At 38.7% G+C, this 15,531-nt stretch overlaps 1 protein-coding gene across 6 annotated transcripts in view; it reads right to left on the bottom strand.

The window, feature by feature from the left end:
• The window catches only part of GAS2 (growth arrest specific 2), a 157,027-nt gene that overhangs the window by 93,330 nt on the left and 48,166 nt on the right, over positions 1–15,531 (bottom strand). For 5 of the 6 annotated variants that reach the window (XM_030560179.1, XM_030560176.1, XM_030560178.1 and 2 more), the window contains one exon: positions 11,826–11,950. In XM_030560179.1, the coding sequence (XP_030416039.1) occupies positions 11,826–11,950 (125 nt within the window). Of the gene's footprint in view, positions 1–11,825; positions 11,951–15,531 lie in introns of those variants that run through there. The other variant, XM_030560182.1, reaches the window with a different exon arrangement.

The following is a 15,531-nucleotide window of genomic DNA, read 5'->3' as shown; positions in this document are numbered from 1 at the left end:
TACTTTTGCTCAAAGAGCTGTGTATTTACATGTGCAAAGAAAAATACATGCATATGTAAAAATGGGAATTAGATGTATAATTGTTCAAGACATACACAGTTTGGAAGCCATGCTTGAAAATTTTGTTCATAATGCATGATTTCTTCTGCCTTATGTTCTCCACTTGTGCCTTTGTATTCCACACACCTTTCTATTTAACAATCTCTGCCCAGTGTTGTAGGATTCACAGTCTTTGGGTATAAGAACCAAATCTTGTACTTACAAAGTTATTGCTCAGCCCAAACTAGAGTCCATGGGAATTTAATCTAAATAACGACTGCAGCGGTTTAGCTCAAAGCAATTGTTTGCTCTTGATGATAAATTTAACATGAATGTAAAAAACAAAATCATATGATGCACTTAAGTCCAGATCCTGCAATTACATCCAACAGTGTGTGTGAGAAGCCCCATATCAAGTGTTCTATTATAGGATATACACATTATTTTAAAGTACTTAAGAAAAGATGTTATAGTAACATGTTAGCAAGCATTTAGTAGAAATGGGGAAACAAAAAATTTCTAGGAACAAGTTAAGTAATGAATCTATCTGTCTATGTTAGCTAATACTGACTCATCTATTCCCATAACTGACACAGCTATAATGATAAATCATTTGGAAAGCTAACAGGTAATACTAAAACTGGTAAGAACATTATTATCCATGCATAAATGCAAGAGACATAATTGTCAGCTAATGAAAGCACATGACTGGAAATCCAAAGATCTGGGTTCTGCTACTCATTCTGCCAGAGTCTTGCAGTCTGACTTCAAACCAGTCACTTGGGGTAATATTTTCAAAAGCACATTCAGGAGTTAACCACTAAGCTCCTATTGATTTTTCCAATGCAGGCTAAAAATCAACTCCCACCAATTTTGGGAGCTTGATAGGCTTTGGGTGCCCAACTTCTTAAGCTGCTTTTGAAAATGCCACCTTTAATATCTGTGCCTCAGTTTCTCCATTTGTAAAATGGGAATGATCGTAACAACCTCACACAAGTGTTGTGAGGATTAAATCGACAGCCCAGATTCTGAGCTACCCTGCAAGGCCATGCAGAGGCAGAGGGGTGAACAAGAAACACTATATTCCCTTCCATGGCTGCACCGAAACCATGACTGCAGCAGGGCTGGTGCACGATGACAAGCAATCTGCTCCATTCCCAACCAAGAGAGCAAATTAGGCTTTCTCCCTGTACAAGAAGCAGCAGCATGCTTTTCAGAGGCCCAATGTCTTAGTGCTCCCACTGGGGTTGTGTGGCTCCACACTGCCCCTGACTCAATGCTGTTATTTTAAAGCCATGACTTGGCCCTCAGTGTTTATAAAGTGTTTTGGGATCCTCGACTAGAAGGTGCTATATGGTTGCAAACCATCATACTTCTAGAATAGTGTCAACTGGTGTGGTAGTATGCACAACTCTACATCAGCATACAGTCCTCAGCAGACAGACAATTTTTCCATTGGACTCAGTGGGAGAGTTGCTTGTCTGAGGCCTGCAGAATCAGGCCCTTAGTGCATCTGCTATAAACTTGGTAGCAATCCAGCAGAGTGTCTGTAAGTGAGTTTAATATATTATTGACAATGCTGAAAAAGGTGTAAGGTATTATCTGACAAACGGCTTTACAGCCTTGTGAAAATAATCCCATCCAGATGGATTAATGCTTGTAAAGGGTTTTGCAAGGTTATCTTTTTTCCCCTACACTGTGTCAGCAATCTTCATTCAAAACAATTAACAGAAAGCTGCATATGTAATTATTACCTCTCCTAGTCATTATGCATTCTAACATTTTGTGTGTTTTTCATGACAGCCGCTACACATTGAGCAGAGGTTTTCATTGAGTTGCTCTCACTGTGTCAGTTTTCCCTTGAGTTCTTGCATTAATTTAGAACCCAGTAAAGTCAATGTGTAGTTCCAATTATTCCTTCCAGTGGTCACGAGATTGTCTGTCTTCCTGATTTACATCTTACATATGGCTAGCTAAATTTTATGCTCCTTTCTGCTGGCTTCACTAAGGCTGGATTCCCATTTTCTGAAGGATACCTGTTCTGCTCACATAACCTATTGAATATTGTCACTTAGCCATACTGGTTCATTTCTTGCATGTCTGCTTTTTTCTTTAGATGTATGCATGCCTTCTGTGGCTGTCATATAGTATGCTTCAGCAATCTCAATACAGAATCTAAGGATTTTAATCACCACCACTGGGCATTTTTGATCAGCATCCTCATATTAAAAATCTCTAAACTTTACCACCCTTCTGTGGGTTTTATATGATTCCTCCCGTGAGAACACTGAACTTAATTATTTTGTTATCATTACTACCTAATGGCTCGATTTTAGTTACTTCTTGAAGCAACCCATGTGTTGCTTAGGACAATTGAGAATAGTCTCTCCTAGGACAATTGAGAATAGCCTTTCCTTTTGTAGGCTCTAGGACTAAGTGTTTTAATAAAAAACTGTTTAATAAATTGAGAAACTACTTCCCTAAGTCTTGTCCCACTGTAACATTTGATCAGATGGTATACTGATGTCACCCATCATGGCTACATTATTAGATTTAGTTGCTTCTGATCTCCCTCAGTATTGTGCATTCAATATCCTTTTCCTATTCAGGCAGCCAGAATTATAAACTTGCTCATATCTGCCTTGGGATTTTGTCATCATACACATTCTAATGTATGGTCCTCTCCACTCTGAAATTATATTAAATCATTAGAGTCTATGGAATCCTTTATGGACAGTGCTACTCTCCCATGTCTATGTCATGTATCAATTCTAGACATGGATTGCAGTACCCCACTGATTTTTGTCATTCTACTACTGAGATGCCTGATTCTGATATGGAAATATTTAATGCTTCTCCAACACCCCACATAGCCCTGGTGCTCACCAACACTGTCCTAATCCCTTAGCAATATACAGCTTTGGCTGCTGAAGGTAAAGTACAAATTTTGTTAATATAAATAATTACTGGCCAAACCTCAAAGTCATTACTTATTCCTGATTCCTGACTCAGTGAAACTTAAGGAGATGTACCAAATCCTGAGCAGCTAGTCAGCATCCCAAATTTCCTAACATTCTGATGCAGTAGTACTATATTTTGCTAAGAACTGTCATCTCATGAAGTTCGGAGCATTTGGTTGATTTGGCTGATTAGGACATAAATGATCTTCCTGGTAGAATTGTTGATTTAGTTCCACCTAGTATATTCAATATCACAAATCCAAGAGCCCAACCTTTTGGGTATGAATATATGTGTGCACCAGTGACCTAATTAACCTCTGTATTCACATCCTACACATTATTGTAATAATCCTTGTACAAAATAAGCCTTGTGAAGTATCATTTGAAAACCAATAATTCACTGGTCAATAACATCAGGGTGAAATGTATATAGCAACATTATATTTAAAGTTATAAAATCCCCCCCTCCCCCATATAATGTTAAAGGCAACGTTCAAACTCACGTAGCCCTGATTAGGTAGGAGTGGTCAACCAGGTCTGTCTTTAATAAAGGGATGTATGTTTGAATATAAGCTGTAACCAGTGAGAGGGGGAAGAAAGAAGACAAAGTAAATCTGCATTTCAGCATACACAGGTGAAGAGAAATAGCATGAAGCCTCCCTCCTTCACCAGACTCCATGTGTCCTTGTTCTCAGCTAAAAATAACTTTAACTAGGGATTACTCTCATGAAAATGGTTTTCAAAGGGTGACTGAAATATTAAAATGTGGGGCAAAAGCACCCCAAGTTCCCTTTTCCTATCCATCGGTCTTTTTTCACCTAAGAAGGCAAAACAGCCAGCCATTGGGCTTTTGGGACCAGATCCTGGCCTGAGAGTTTGGTCAGCAAAGTTACTGGAAATGTGACAAGAAACTTCACCTTGAGACAAGTCTAGTTTGTGAAGTTTAGAAAGCATTTTATCTTCATTTTTCTTGTAATTGTTTCTGACTTTAATGCATCACTTCTTGTGCTCACTTAAAATCTCTTTCTTTGTTAGTGAATAAACTTGTTTTATTCTTTAATCAAAACTAATCTAGTGTTGTGAACTGTGTGGGTAACTCCATTTAAAGTGCCAAACCGTTGAATCTTGATCCCTTTAGAGGGGTGACAGACATATATCTGGACTGTTCGGGACAGGGCTGGATACTTTAGAACATATGTTTTTTGGGGAAAATCTGGGACTGGCAGTATGTTGGGGTTACTCTGCATGTATCAATTCTAGACACGGATTGCAGTACCCTACTGAGCATGTTGGAAGCCAGAGTGTGGCTCGTGTTTGTTCACAAGTTGCTGGGATCAAAGCTGCTGGACTAGAGCTGTAGCTCTACACAGATAATCTGGGTGTGGCCTGCATGCTGTTTGGCTTTGTGTGAGGAACCCAGATTAGCAAAGCACTGTGAGACACCCCATCTTGCAGAGCAGGTGGTGACACAGCCCCTCACTGGTCTGGACTGAACCCTAGAATGCCATAGTATCCCTCCATCTATAGTCAATCACAGACCTTCTCAAGCTGATGGGTGTGCTAGCCACCCTTCATTCCAGCTAAACAGAAGAAGTTATAGGGCAAGATAGCTAGAGACAAAGCAAGCCACCACTTGAGGTATGAGGCCACATGAAAGGCCAAATCAGCAGCTAAGCCATGTGGATTGAGAGATTTCCCTGTGGACTGATTGCAAAGGAAGGACCTGTGGCATTGATTGGTTATAGCTGTGTGTATATGCAGGGTTGGCTCTAGGTTTTTTGCCGCCCCAAGCAAAAAAATGTTTGGCTGCCCTCCACCCCAGCCCTGGGCTCCCCCCCTCCCCCGCACTCCCCTGCTGCCCCAACCCTGGGCTCCCTCCTTCCCCTGCCCCCCCACCTGTGCCCTTGACAGCAGAGCCTGAAACTAACTTGGGTCTCCAGCCTTCTAATCATGTGCTTTAGCCATAAGGACAGCCTTCCCCATTTGCACCCAGACACACATTGCCCTTTAATACATATTTTTAAAAAGGAGAACAGAGATTTTGAATTGTATAAATTTTCACCATTATATGAGCTCTACAAGTGACAACTGCTTAGCTTAGCTTCTCTGAGCTGTCAAAGAGGCACTCTTTAACATGAGATATATCCTCATGAGAGAGTTTAGTTAGGGCAAAATACTCTTCTCAAATTCACAATGTACACCTCTCATCTTCACTATAAAGTTCAACATGGATACTCTGCAGTCACTGGGCCAGGTCCTCAGCTGATGCAAATCAGCATAGCTCCACTGAAATCAATGTGGCTACATCAATTTACACCTGTTCCGGATCTGAGTCACTGTACATATTTTCCACTGCCACAAATGCAAGCTCTGGACTTGGAACAAGTGCACAAGTATGATAGAAACCTTCAATGTGATTAGAGGATGGACAGTGTGGACCAAAGAAGAGACTCATCCTGAAAATACAGACAATGATTGCAAATGTATTCACTATCTATGGGTCAAATTCTGAACACAGGGGCTGCATATGTCTGCATCCAAATGCTAAATTTGTTCTATTAATACAGTGGCTGAATTTCACTGCATATGTAGTCTAATCCTACAGAGTCATTTTAACTTGTCTCCCATTAGACAAAGAAGACACACTGGAAAGCCGTCTCCAATCCCCTTACCACAGGGACTTTAGGATTTTTGCATCTCGATCCACTATGAAGGTCAGGCCTACCTCTGTTATTGGCCCAAATCAAAGCCTAAGGTGCAGACTCTCCTTGGGGGTGGGAGAGGAAGAGGGAAGATTTGGATTCAGACCCATGATTCAGGCTTATATCTTAAAAAACAAAATATTTGAAGTCAAGCTAAGCTAGGATACCCCTTCAGATAGGTCATAAAAAAAACCAAGCACGAGTCTGTATGAACCTCTGGAGACTGAAAAATATGTCCACTGAATGTTTTATTTGCTTTTATTTGCTATACAACCATTATGACCTTAATGGAATTCAATCATAATACAGCATAAATATACATCCAGCTTTAAGTACGGTGGGCAGAATATTATGTCCTGTATATTAAAATACTGATAACTATTAACACATTTTATTTAAGCTTACTTTAAAATCTTACAAGTTGCTTAAATCATTCCTAGCAAATGTGCACTCCGTGCATACCACACATGCCTCGATGCTTTAAATTTGTTTGTACAGCTGTGAAATTCTCAAATTAACTATCTGTCAGGAAAAGTAAAATATTGCCTGGAGAGTTAGGAGATGAAATCTAAGTCAGTGGGAGAAAATTACAAAATGGCATCCTGCAATATGAATCACTTTTATGGAATTGCACTTGTTGTAATAAGAAGTTTCTGGGCAGCAAGTCATTAACTGCAACATGGGTAGTTTCAGACATTTACTACTGTACAAGTCTCTGGCATTTATTAACATCACTATCTCTTTATCTGCCAGTTTACTAAACCTGCAGGATTATGACTCATTTGAAATAGCAAACAGCACATATTATGCTTCTGAAAGAAAAATGCAGCCCCTCTTGCAGAATGCTTTCTACACTGACTGCACTCCGGGGTCTCCAGCAGTGCATGTGCAGACAAAGTTCCCATAAATGCCAGGAGGAGTTTTGACTGATTCAGCAGTGTACGATCAGACCTCTAATCAATATAGACCATGAACAGCATTTTTAAAAGCCCCTATGGGCCAAATTTTCAAAGATGCATAAAGACACACAAAGGCACTAACTAGGACTTTAAGGAGCACATAGGTACCTAATTCAAAAGGGGTGCTTTCAAAAATCCCAGTTGCCTTTCTGCATCGTTATGTGACTAAATACCTTAGAAAATCTGGCCCTGAATAATCATAATAATAATCAGCCTAAATCTATGGGGCTAAGGAATTAGGCTACTAAATAACTCATACATTTTTGAAAATTTGACCTTATATGCAAAAGGGGCATGAAACTATATTTGACCTCAGAGAATTTCTTTCAGATTTGTCCCTCAGAGAGGCAGGATTTTGGTGTGCTTGCCTGTGGAAGTATCAGAGAATTCAGCCCCAGAAACCAGGGATCCCTCAAGACCCAGGCAGAGCCTATGCTTTTATGCTGGCTTCTGGCTCCCCACTTCCCTTTCCAGCTTCGTGTTCAGCCAGGGAACTTCCAGCCCACTGCTTCTTCTGGAGGTACCCTAATACCACAGGGATGCTTCTATGTCACAGAGGGGGAAGCAATTTAATTAATGCTGTCAGGGTCCTCCAGGTTTGGAGAGAGGATAATGCTGTAGAAACAGCTCTGCCATTGGTTCACTCCCTCCTAATTCTTGCAGTCCCCCACCCACAAAGGCCGATTCTTGTGGGGCTCCTAAGCAGTTGAGGAAAAGGGAGGGGAACAATCCCATCAAAGCGATACTCCCCAAATTGCCCAATCATCCTGGATTTTTTTTACCCTCCTATAACTAAAAGCACCAGATTGTGATACTACCTTGCAGTAGGAATGGGGCTGCTTATGGTGTAAAGCATTACTCAGGCTCAATAAGGGTATCACAATCTGGCTCCGTGCAATTCCAATGAACAAATGAGCAATAACTTCCTTCGGTCATTCAGTGTGTGCATTATCCATTTTAATGCGTTCCTAGATGTGTTACTGGACATGACACCAAAAGCAGACAACTAAGAGGCTTTTAGAAGGGCACTGGGCTTAGCAATGTACACCTGAGATAATAGGATGTATCTTTTCCCTTAAACTTGTAAAAATGAATTAAACCCAAAGTATTTTATCGAGCCTGAATTACCATTTGAGAAGCAGCTCACACAGAAGGGAGAGCTCCACGTTTGGAAGTAGTTTAAATTCTCTCTAGTCTTTAGGATTATGGCAGTACCTTGTGGGATTTTTCCATTATCTGACTCCCCTGGTCTCACCCTATACTGTCTGCCTCCCCCTCACTCAGCTTTGGCCTGGCTGCTGCCTCCAAACCAGTTATTCTGGCTGCCATTCCTTTTATATCCTTTTTTTTTTTTAAGGATCTAAGTGCTTTCTCTATTTTAATAGAAGCTGGAGTGTCTAATAGACCTAGCTGCCAAAAATGTCATCTTCAAGGGGGTTGCTGGGTGAAAGCCTGTTATGTTTCTTTATTCCTATGCACTGAGTAACAACCTAATGGCTCCAGAATACCACATATATTATTAACATGGTATACAGTAATGATTCCAGAGAGTATTGTAGAATTCTTACTATGCTAAATTTCATACACTATGATTCTCAAATAAATTTCCTTGGCACCAAGAGTCAAATTTTCCAGTTGTGGAGTCTACTGCCTAGGACTGCTACATTAGGGAATTACAATATGAAAGGATAAACAGACCCCTAATAGTTTGTAATGACACACAGCATTACACTGTCATTTTTTTGAATTCTTATTATTCCAAATATGAAATATACATTGAGAAATAGCTTTGGACTGAGATTTTTCTATGTTATTTCAATTTGTTATACCAGTCTGACAAAGAAAATGATCTATAAATCTAAATAATTACAGTATAACAGATTGCCAAAGTTCTAATTGTCCTATTCTTTACCTGCTGCCATACTTACTCCAAAGAGTGAGTTCAGTGAATTTTGGCTCTTTTAGGGTCAGATTCTCACATGGTGATAGTGTAAGCCCAGACTGTCACAGGATCTGAGGACGTGGCCCTACATTTTGATACATTTCCAGTTAATCTTTGCTAACATTATCTCTCTCTCCAAGCAACAGCAGATAACAAAGGTATGCGATAATACAGGGGTAGGCAACCTACAAAGGCGGCATGCAAGCTGATTTTCATTGGCACTCACACTGACCAGGTTCTGGCCACTGGTCCAAGGGACTCTGCATTTTAATTTAATTTTAAATGAAGCTTCTTAAACATTTAAAAAACCTTATTTACTTTACATACAACAATAGGTTAGTTATATATTATAGTCTTATAGACAGAGACCTTCTAAAAACATTAAAATGTATTACTGGCACGCAAAACCTTAAATTAGAGTGAGTAAATGAAGACTCAGCACAGCACTTCTGAAAGGTTGTTGACCCCTGTGATAATGTGATGATGCAGAAAATCAAAGTGCAGGTGTCCAACAGAATTGCATTGCTTGAGGTATTGATTTCATAAAATATTTGTTAAATTGTAACTACTGGCTAATTCATCTTGATTCAAAAACCTGTCTCATCTGCCTATTGAATTCCTCAATAGTCTATATAAAAAGTAGGAAAGAGGAGGAGAAAGCAAACACAGAATCATAGAAATGTAGCTCTAGAACGGACCTCAAGAGCTCATCTAGTCCATCCCTTCTGTGCCAACCTGTGCAAATGACTGACTTTCTGGCTCACCAAGAGACTTCAGAACTCTATAAAGGAGAGCTATCAATAGAAGTTCTAAATCAATATTTTAGGTAGACCACCGTAACTTGCATTAAACGTTCTTCTTTATTGTGATAAATAAACTGTGGTAAATAGAGGAGGTCACAGAATAGGAAAAACTTCCATAAAGTGTCTTTGTCAAAAAATTCAAATTTGCAATTTTTTGGCTCTGCCCTAGTGATTAATAATTGATAGAATTTAAGTAAAACTCATAGCTGCCAAATTTTGCACAGCCCCAGGTGTGACATTTTATGCAAACTATATGATAAACTAATCTACATCTGGATTTGAAGATTTTAAGGCCAGAACAGACCACTCCAATCATCTTAATGTGATCTCTTGCACACCACAGACCACAGAATTTCAACAAGTGGTTTCTTCATCAAGCCCATAAGTTCTGGTTGAGCAAGGGAATAAGTTTTACAAAGAAATCCAATCCTGATTTAAAGACTTCAAGTGATGGAAAATCTACCATATCCTAAAGTATGTAGTTCCAAAGGTTAGTTACTTCCACTATAAAAAATGTGCACCTTATTTCTAATCTGAATTTGTCTAGCTTCAGCTTCCAGCCATTGCATCTTGTTATGCCTTTGCTAGACTAAAGAGCTGTCTACTATCAGAAATATTTTCCCTATACAAGTACTTATAGACTGAACTCTTAACCTTCTCTTTGTTACATTCTTTAGCCTCTCATTGTAAAGCATATTTTCAAGATTTCAGATCATTCCTATATATTTTCTGAATCATTCCTATATATTTTCTGAATCCTTGCCTATTTGTCAACATCCTTTTCAAAGTGTTGACACCAGAACCAATGCTATATAGAGAGGAAATAACACTTCCCTACTCCTACTCGATATTCCATTGGTTATATATACACATCCCGAGCATTTGCTTTCTTAGCCTCTGCATCACACTGAGAACTCACGTTTAACTTATCTATCATGACCCCTACGTCCTTTTCTGAGTCACTGGTTTCCAAAATACAGTCCTACATTCTTGGTTCCTAGACAAATGGCTTTGCATTTAACTGTAATAATGCATGTTTGTTCAAGAAATGAGATCTAGATCATTCTGTAGACCTGTCCTGTCATCATTTATCACTGCACCAATTTCTGGGTCTTGTGTTTGTGAGTTTTGCTTATGTACAAACATCTGCATATGACCATAAACTTTAACTTATCGTCAACACATCCTGCCTCAGTCAGCGGCAAGTGACGGACAGGAACTGCAGAAAATCTGGCAGCTTGTGGCTAGTGTAGGTGGGAGTGATTCTGAGGAGCTGCTAGGATAGATGGCAGGTAAGCGCCAGACCGTGTCTGAGATGGATGAGTGCTGAACAAACTAAGGGTGTCTCAGGCTAGGTGGGTGCTGGAGGGAGTCTGGGATTGCTGAAGAGGAGGACGCAGGGAAAACTGGGATTCTCAGAGAGGACTGGAGGTCCACTTTTGGAGGGGTGTGGGGCTAGGAAAACCTGTTTAGAGGTAATCTGGAGACTCAGAGGAGTTGGCTGGATTCATAGGGGAAAAGCCAGATGTTGGGATAGGTGACTGTCTGGTAGGATGCTGGGGATTCTGGTGCTAGTACTAGGCCCCTCACCTCTGCCCTATGACTGTCTTCTTCTCTTGGCAGCTCCTTCCCTGCTGTGATTCAGCATGGAGAGACAGACAGGCTACATGGCTGCCCGGCTTCAGGCAGAGCAACCACTACAGTGATCACAGACGGCCTGTGACAGCAACTGCAGACATTCCTGCAGCCCAGATCCAATTGAATGTGTGGCAAATGTTACCAAAATTATTACATGTGAAGATGTGTAAGATGGAAAGAGCCAAGCTTGACTCTCAGAGCTTAGGCTTTGTTTTCAGGACTGGTGATTAAAAAAAAACATCTTTTTCTACTTGTACACTGAGTTCATTTGATAGGAAACTCACTGAAAGACAATGAACATGAAATCCCACTATGTCATTTTTACAAGGTTAAATTGAAGAGCAGAACCAGACTTTAGGGTTGATCAAAAGTTTACTGAAGCAAACAGAAAGACTTTCATTGTCCCCAACGGTTTTTGAGGTAGTTCATTTAAGAACACATTTCAAAGCAACCTTTGCTGCTCTTCTGTGGCTTCCAGGCTGTTCGCTGAAGTTCTGCTGCAAATGTGCATTACATTGTCAAGGATACCAGCACAATTACTAAAATAGCTCATTTTTATGAAAGAATTGGCATATATGAAAAAGCACTCAGCATTTGGAGGAATGTACACTGATTTTACTAGAGTTTTATTTTCTCATTTTTCTATGTGGAGTAGTGGTCCCAGGTTCCGAGGGCTAGAGCCTCCACAAACAAAACCTCTGAAACTCTCAAATACAATTAGATCCATGAAGTTACAGATCCCAAATGCTGATAGCGTATGTGATATGTTATCTAAGACTTACTTTGCCAGGCTTGTTTGCATCAAAACTGTTTTCTTTAAATTTCTCTTGTAGGGTCTCAGCTAGTCGACAGAGCAAGGCACCATTATCCAACTTCTCCATAAAAGTTTCCGCAGTTATCTCCCTACCTGAAAGGCAAGAAGAAAATTAACATGGCAAAAAAGGATGCCTGTGTCTACACAAGAAATGTAAATACTGGATTTGCAAGGAAAATCTATAAACCAAACCCCATTGAAGTCAATGGGAGTCTTTTCATTAACTTCAATGGGCTTAGAAACAAGCCCTAACTAAATAACTCACATTATACTGAGTTTTTATCATTTAGTGTTGCTGCTATTTTCCTGGCACTGACACACAATTTTTTGGATATATTTTTTTGGTTGGATAATTGGATGTTTTCTTTGGGATGGTATATTTTTAAACATTCATCTTGTCAAACAACACATTTTTGTAGAATGAGTCCAACTAATATGCCAGATTCTGTTAATCTTGTTTTACCATTTCTGAGTATACAGGACCACTTTTTTATTGTAGTGACATTAAAAAGGTGCCAGATTCACAGCTCTGCAGCATAATGTCTTAAATTTATCCTCAGAACAAGTATACTGCAAGCTTCACTCTCACTCCTAGTAGTCCCCAGTTTTAGAGATGAGAGGTTAATTTCTATTTCATTGTTAATTTAGGGTTTGATCCTGGAAGGCGCTGACGATTTTCTGTCAAAATTGTTTTTTGAAGGAAAGTGGAATTTGACAAAATGAATTTTGTCATTAAAGTAGTATCTACTTTCCATGGAAAATTACCAATTTATCTGGTCTAAAAACTAAATGCTCATAAACAAAAATATTTTGATTTTGGTAATGCTGTCACATTGTTTCATGAAGACCGAAGTTTAGTTGCTTCATTTCCCCACTGCTCTCTACAGGCTGGGCTCCCTAGTAGATTATGTCTCACATGATACACTGCTGCCACTCTCCAAAACAGGACATCCTGGTGCACCATAGCAGAAGTAATCCAACCCGGGTACCCAGCCTATAGATATGCTTGGAAGGATTAGACTTTTATCAGTAAGTGTCAGTAAACATGGATTTCACTATACACGGACAAAATGATAAAATATTTCCATTGATAGTAACTGAAATTTACAGATAGGCAAAGAAAGAAAATGCTGCTTGAAAACTTAAGAATTTCATTTAAGGATACTTAATTTTATATTTTAACATGTGTAGCTGACCATTTTGTTTTAACTGTTATAAAGTTATAAAACTTTTGAATCTCAATGCCTGCTGTCATTAATTAATTATTTTCTGATACCCCCCCATAATTTCCTGCAAGTGTGAAAACTAGAAATAGATAAAAACAGTAAAATTATTTAAAATAATCAATATTACCAATCAAAATTATATAAAATATAAAAATTGAATTCTGCCATGCTTTGCAATAGAGGAGGGAATGAAGCAACTGAACTTCAGTACCAGGCAAATTAATTGGAACTATAGTAAAAAAAAACCCAACAAATATCAGACACAGGTGAGCACAATAAGTTGGAGAAGGTCAACATGGCTTTTGTACAGGGAAATCATGCCTCACCAACATATTAGAATTCCTTGAGGGGTTCAACAAATGTGTGGACAAGTACGATCCAATGGATATAGTGTATGTGGGCTTTCAAAAAGCCTTTTGACAGGATCTCTCACCAATGGCTTTTAAGCAAAGTAGGCAATCATGGAATAAGAGGGAAGGACCTCTCTTCAATCAGTAACTGGTTAAAAGCTAGAAAACAAAGGGCAGGGATAAATGGTCAGTTTTCACAGTGGAGAGAGGTAAATAGCAGGGTCTCCCAAGGAAATGTACTGGGACCTGGGCTGTTCAACATATTCATAAATTATCTGGGAAAAGGGGTAGACAGTGAGATGGCATAGTTTGCAAACAATACTAAATTACTTGAGACAGTTACATCCATGTCTGACTGCGAAGAATTATGAAGGGATCTCACAAACCTGAGCAACTGGGCAAGAAAATGGCAGATGAAATTCAATATCGATAAATGCAAAGTAATGCACATGGGAAAACATAATCCCAGCTGTACATACAAACTGGTGAGGACTATTTTAGCTGTTACCACTAAAGAAAGAGATCTTGGAGTCATTGTGGATAGTTCTCTGCAAACAGCTGCTCAATGTTCAATGACAGTTGAAAAAGCTAACAGAACATTAGTAATAAGACAAGAAATATCATGCCACTATATAATTCCATGGCATGTCCACACCCTGACTACTGAATGCAGTTTTCATCTCCCCAACTCAAAAAAGATATATTTGAATTAGAAAAAGTACAGAGAAGGGCAACAAAAATGATAAAGGGTCTGGAAAGACTTCCATCTGAGAAGAGATTAAAAAGACTGGGACTCTTCAGCTGAGAAAAGAGATGGTCTCTAAAATTATGAATGATGTGGAGAAAATGAATAAGGAAGGGTTATTTAGCTCTTCACATAACAAGAGAACCAGGTCACCCAATGAAATTAATAGGCAGCAGGTTTAAAATATAAGGAAGTACTTCACACAACACATAGTGAACATTTGTTGCCAGGGATGGTGTGAAAGGCAAAAGTATAACTGGGTTCAAAAAAGAATTAGATGAATTCATGAAGGGTAGATCCACCAATGGCTATTAGCCCCATGCACTAGTTGTTCCTAAATCTCTGATTGCATATAATAATACAATGCAGTACATACAATAATAACCATTTTTAAAAACTTTCTCACACTTCCATTTAAAAAAGGAGAGAGGGGAGAAAAGAGAGAGGTTGGGATGTTTTGTTTTGAACCACATTCTCTTTTTAAAAAAAATAAATTCCTCTTTTTTCTATCCCTTTAAAACAAAATAATTTTTTGAAATATTTCATTTTGTATTTTTTGTCCAAAAATATACAAACCAGAACAATTTTAATCAAATTTTAATTTACAAAAGCACAAAAATCAAAAGGATACTAGGATTTATCTGACCATGGCTTTGAAATTGTTGGAAAGGTTTTAGGTATTTTGACAATAATGTAACACCTTGAAGGAAAACAGTCCCCAGTGTTCTTCATTTTGCAGGCTAAAACCAGAGAGGAATAAAACAAGATCTTTAAAGCATGTGATTCTCAGATGCAACAATAGACTCACTTTTCTGGTTCAAGTTAAACTTGCTATTTCTGATACATTTATTCTTTCAAGAACATCTGTTTGACGTAAAACCTTTTTTTCCCTTCATTTTTTAGCCTTGATTCTCTCCACTGTAGATTTCATATTGTAGCCTCTAGTGTATATAATGACTTCTGCAGGTGGCAGAAGAGCAGTAGCAGCACTGCATCACAATGGAAGTCTGTGCATAACTGACATTATTTTAGTGGTGCATGCAGCTCTTCTGGAGCCAGGAATTAAATTAATAGCCCCAGACACAAAAAAGTCAGCATCCCAGTGCCTTAATACCTTCACCACCATGTTTGGCCTACATTTTCTATTGTTAATAATGAAAAATATTTTCCATTTTGTCCCTTCGGTCGAAGGTGCCGAAACGATCAGAAAGCTAATTTAAAGAATGAACATATTAGAAACTGTTTTATTTTAAAAGGCAGTATTATATGTTAATATAGAACCCTATTGTAAGATACATACATTAATATCTTTAACTATAACTGAAGTTTTATTGTTTTAAATGCAAACTCTTT

Source organism: Gopherus evgoodei, chromosome 4, assembly GCF_007399415.2.
Source record: "Gopherus evgoodei ecotype Sinaloan lineage chromosome 4, rGopEvg1_v1.p, whole genome shotgun sequence".
NCBI lineage: Eukaryota > Metazoa > Chordata > Testudines > Testudinidae > Gopherus > Gopherus evgoodei.
This window is presented reverse-complemented; position numbering and strand designations above follow the sequence as displayed.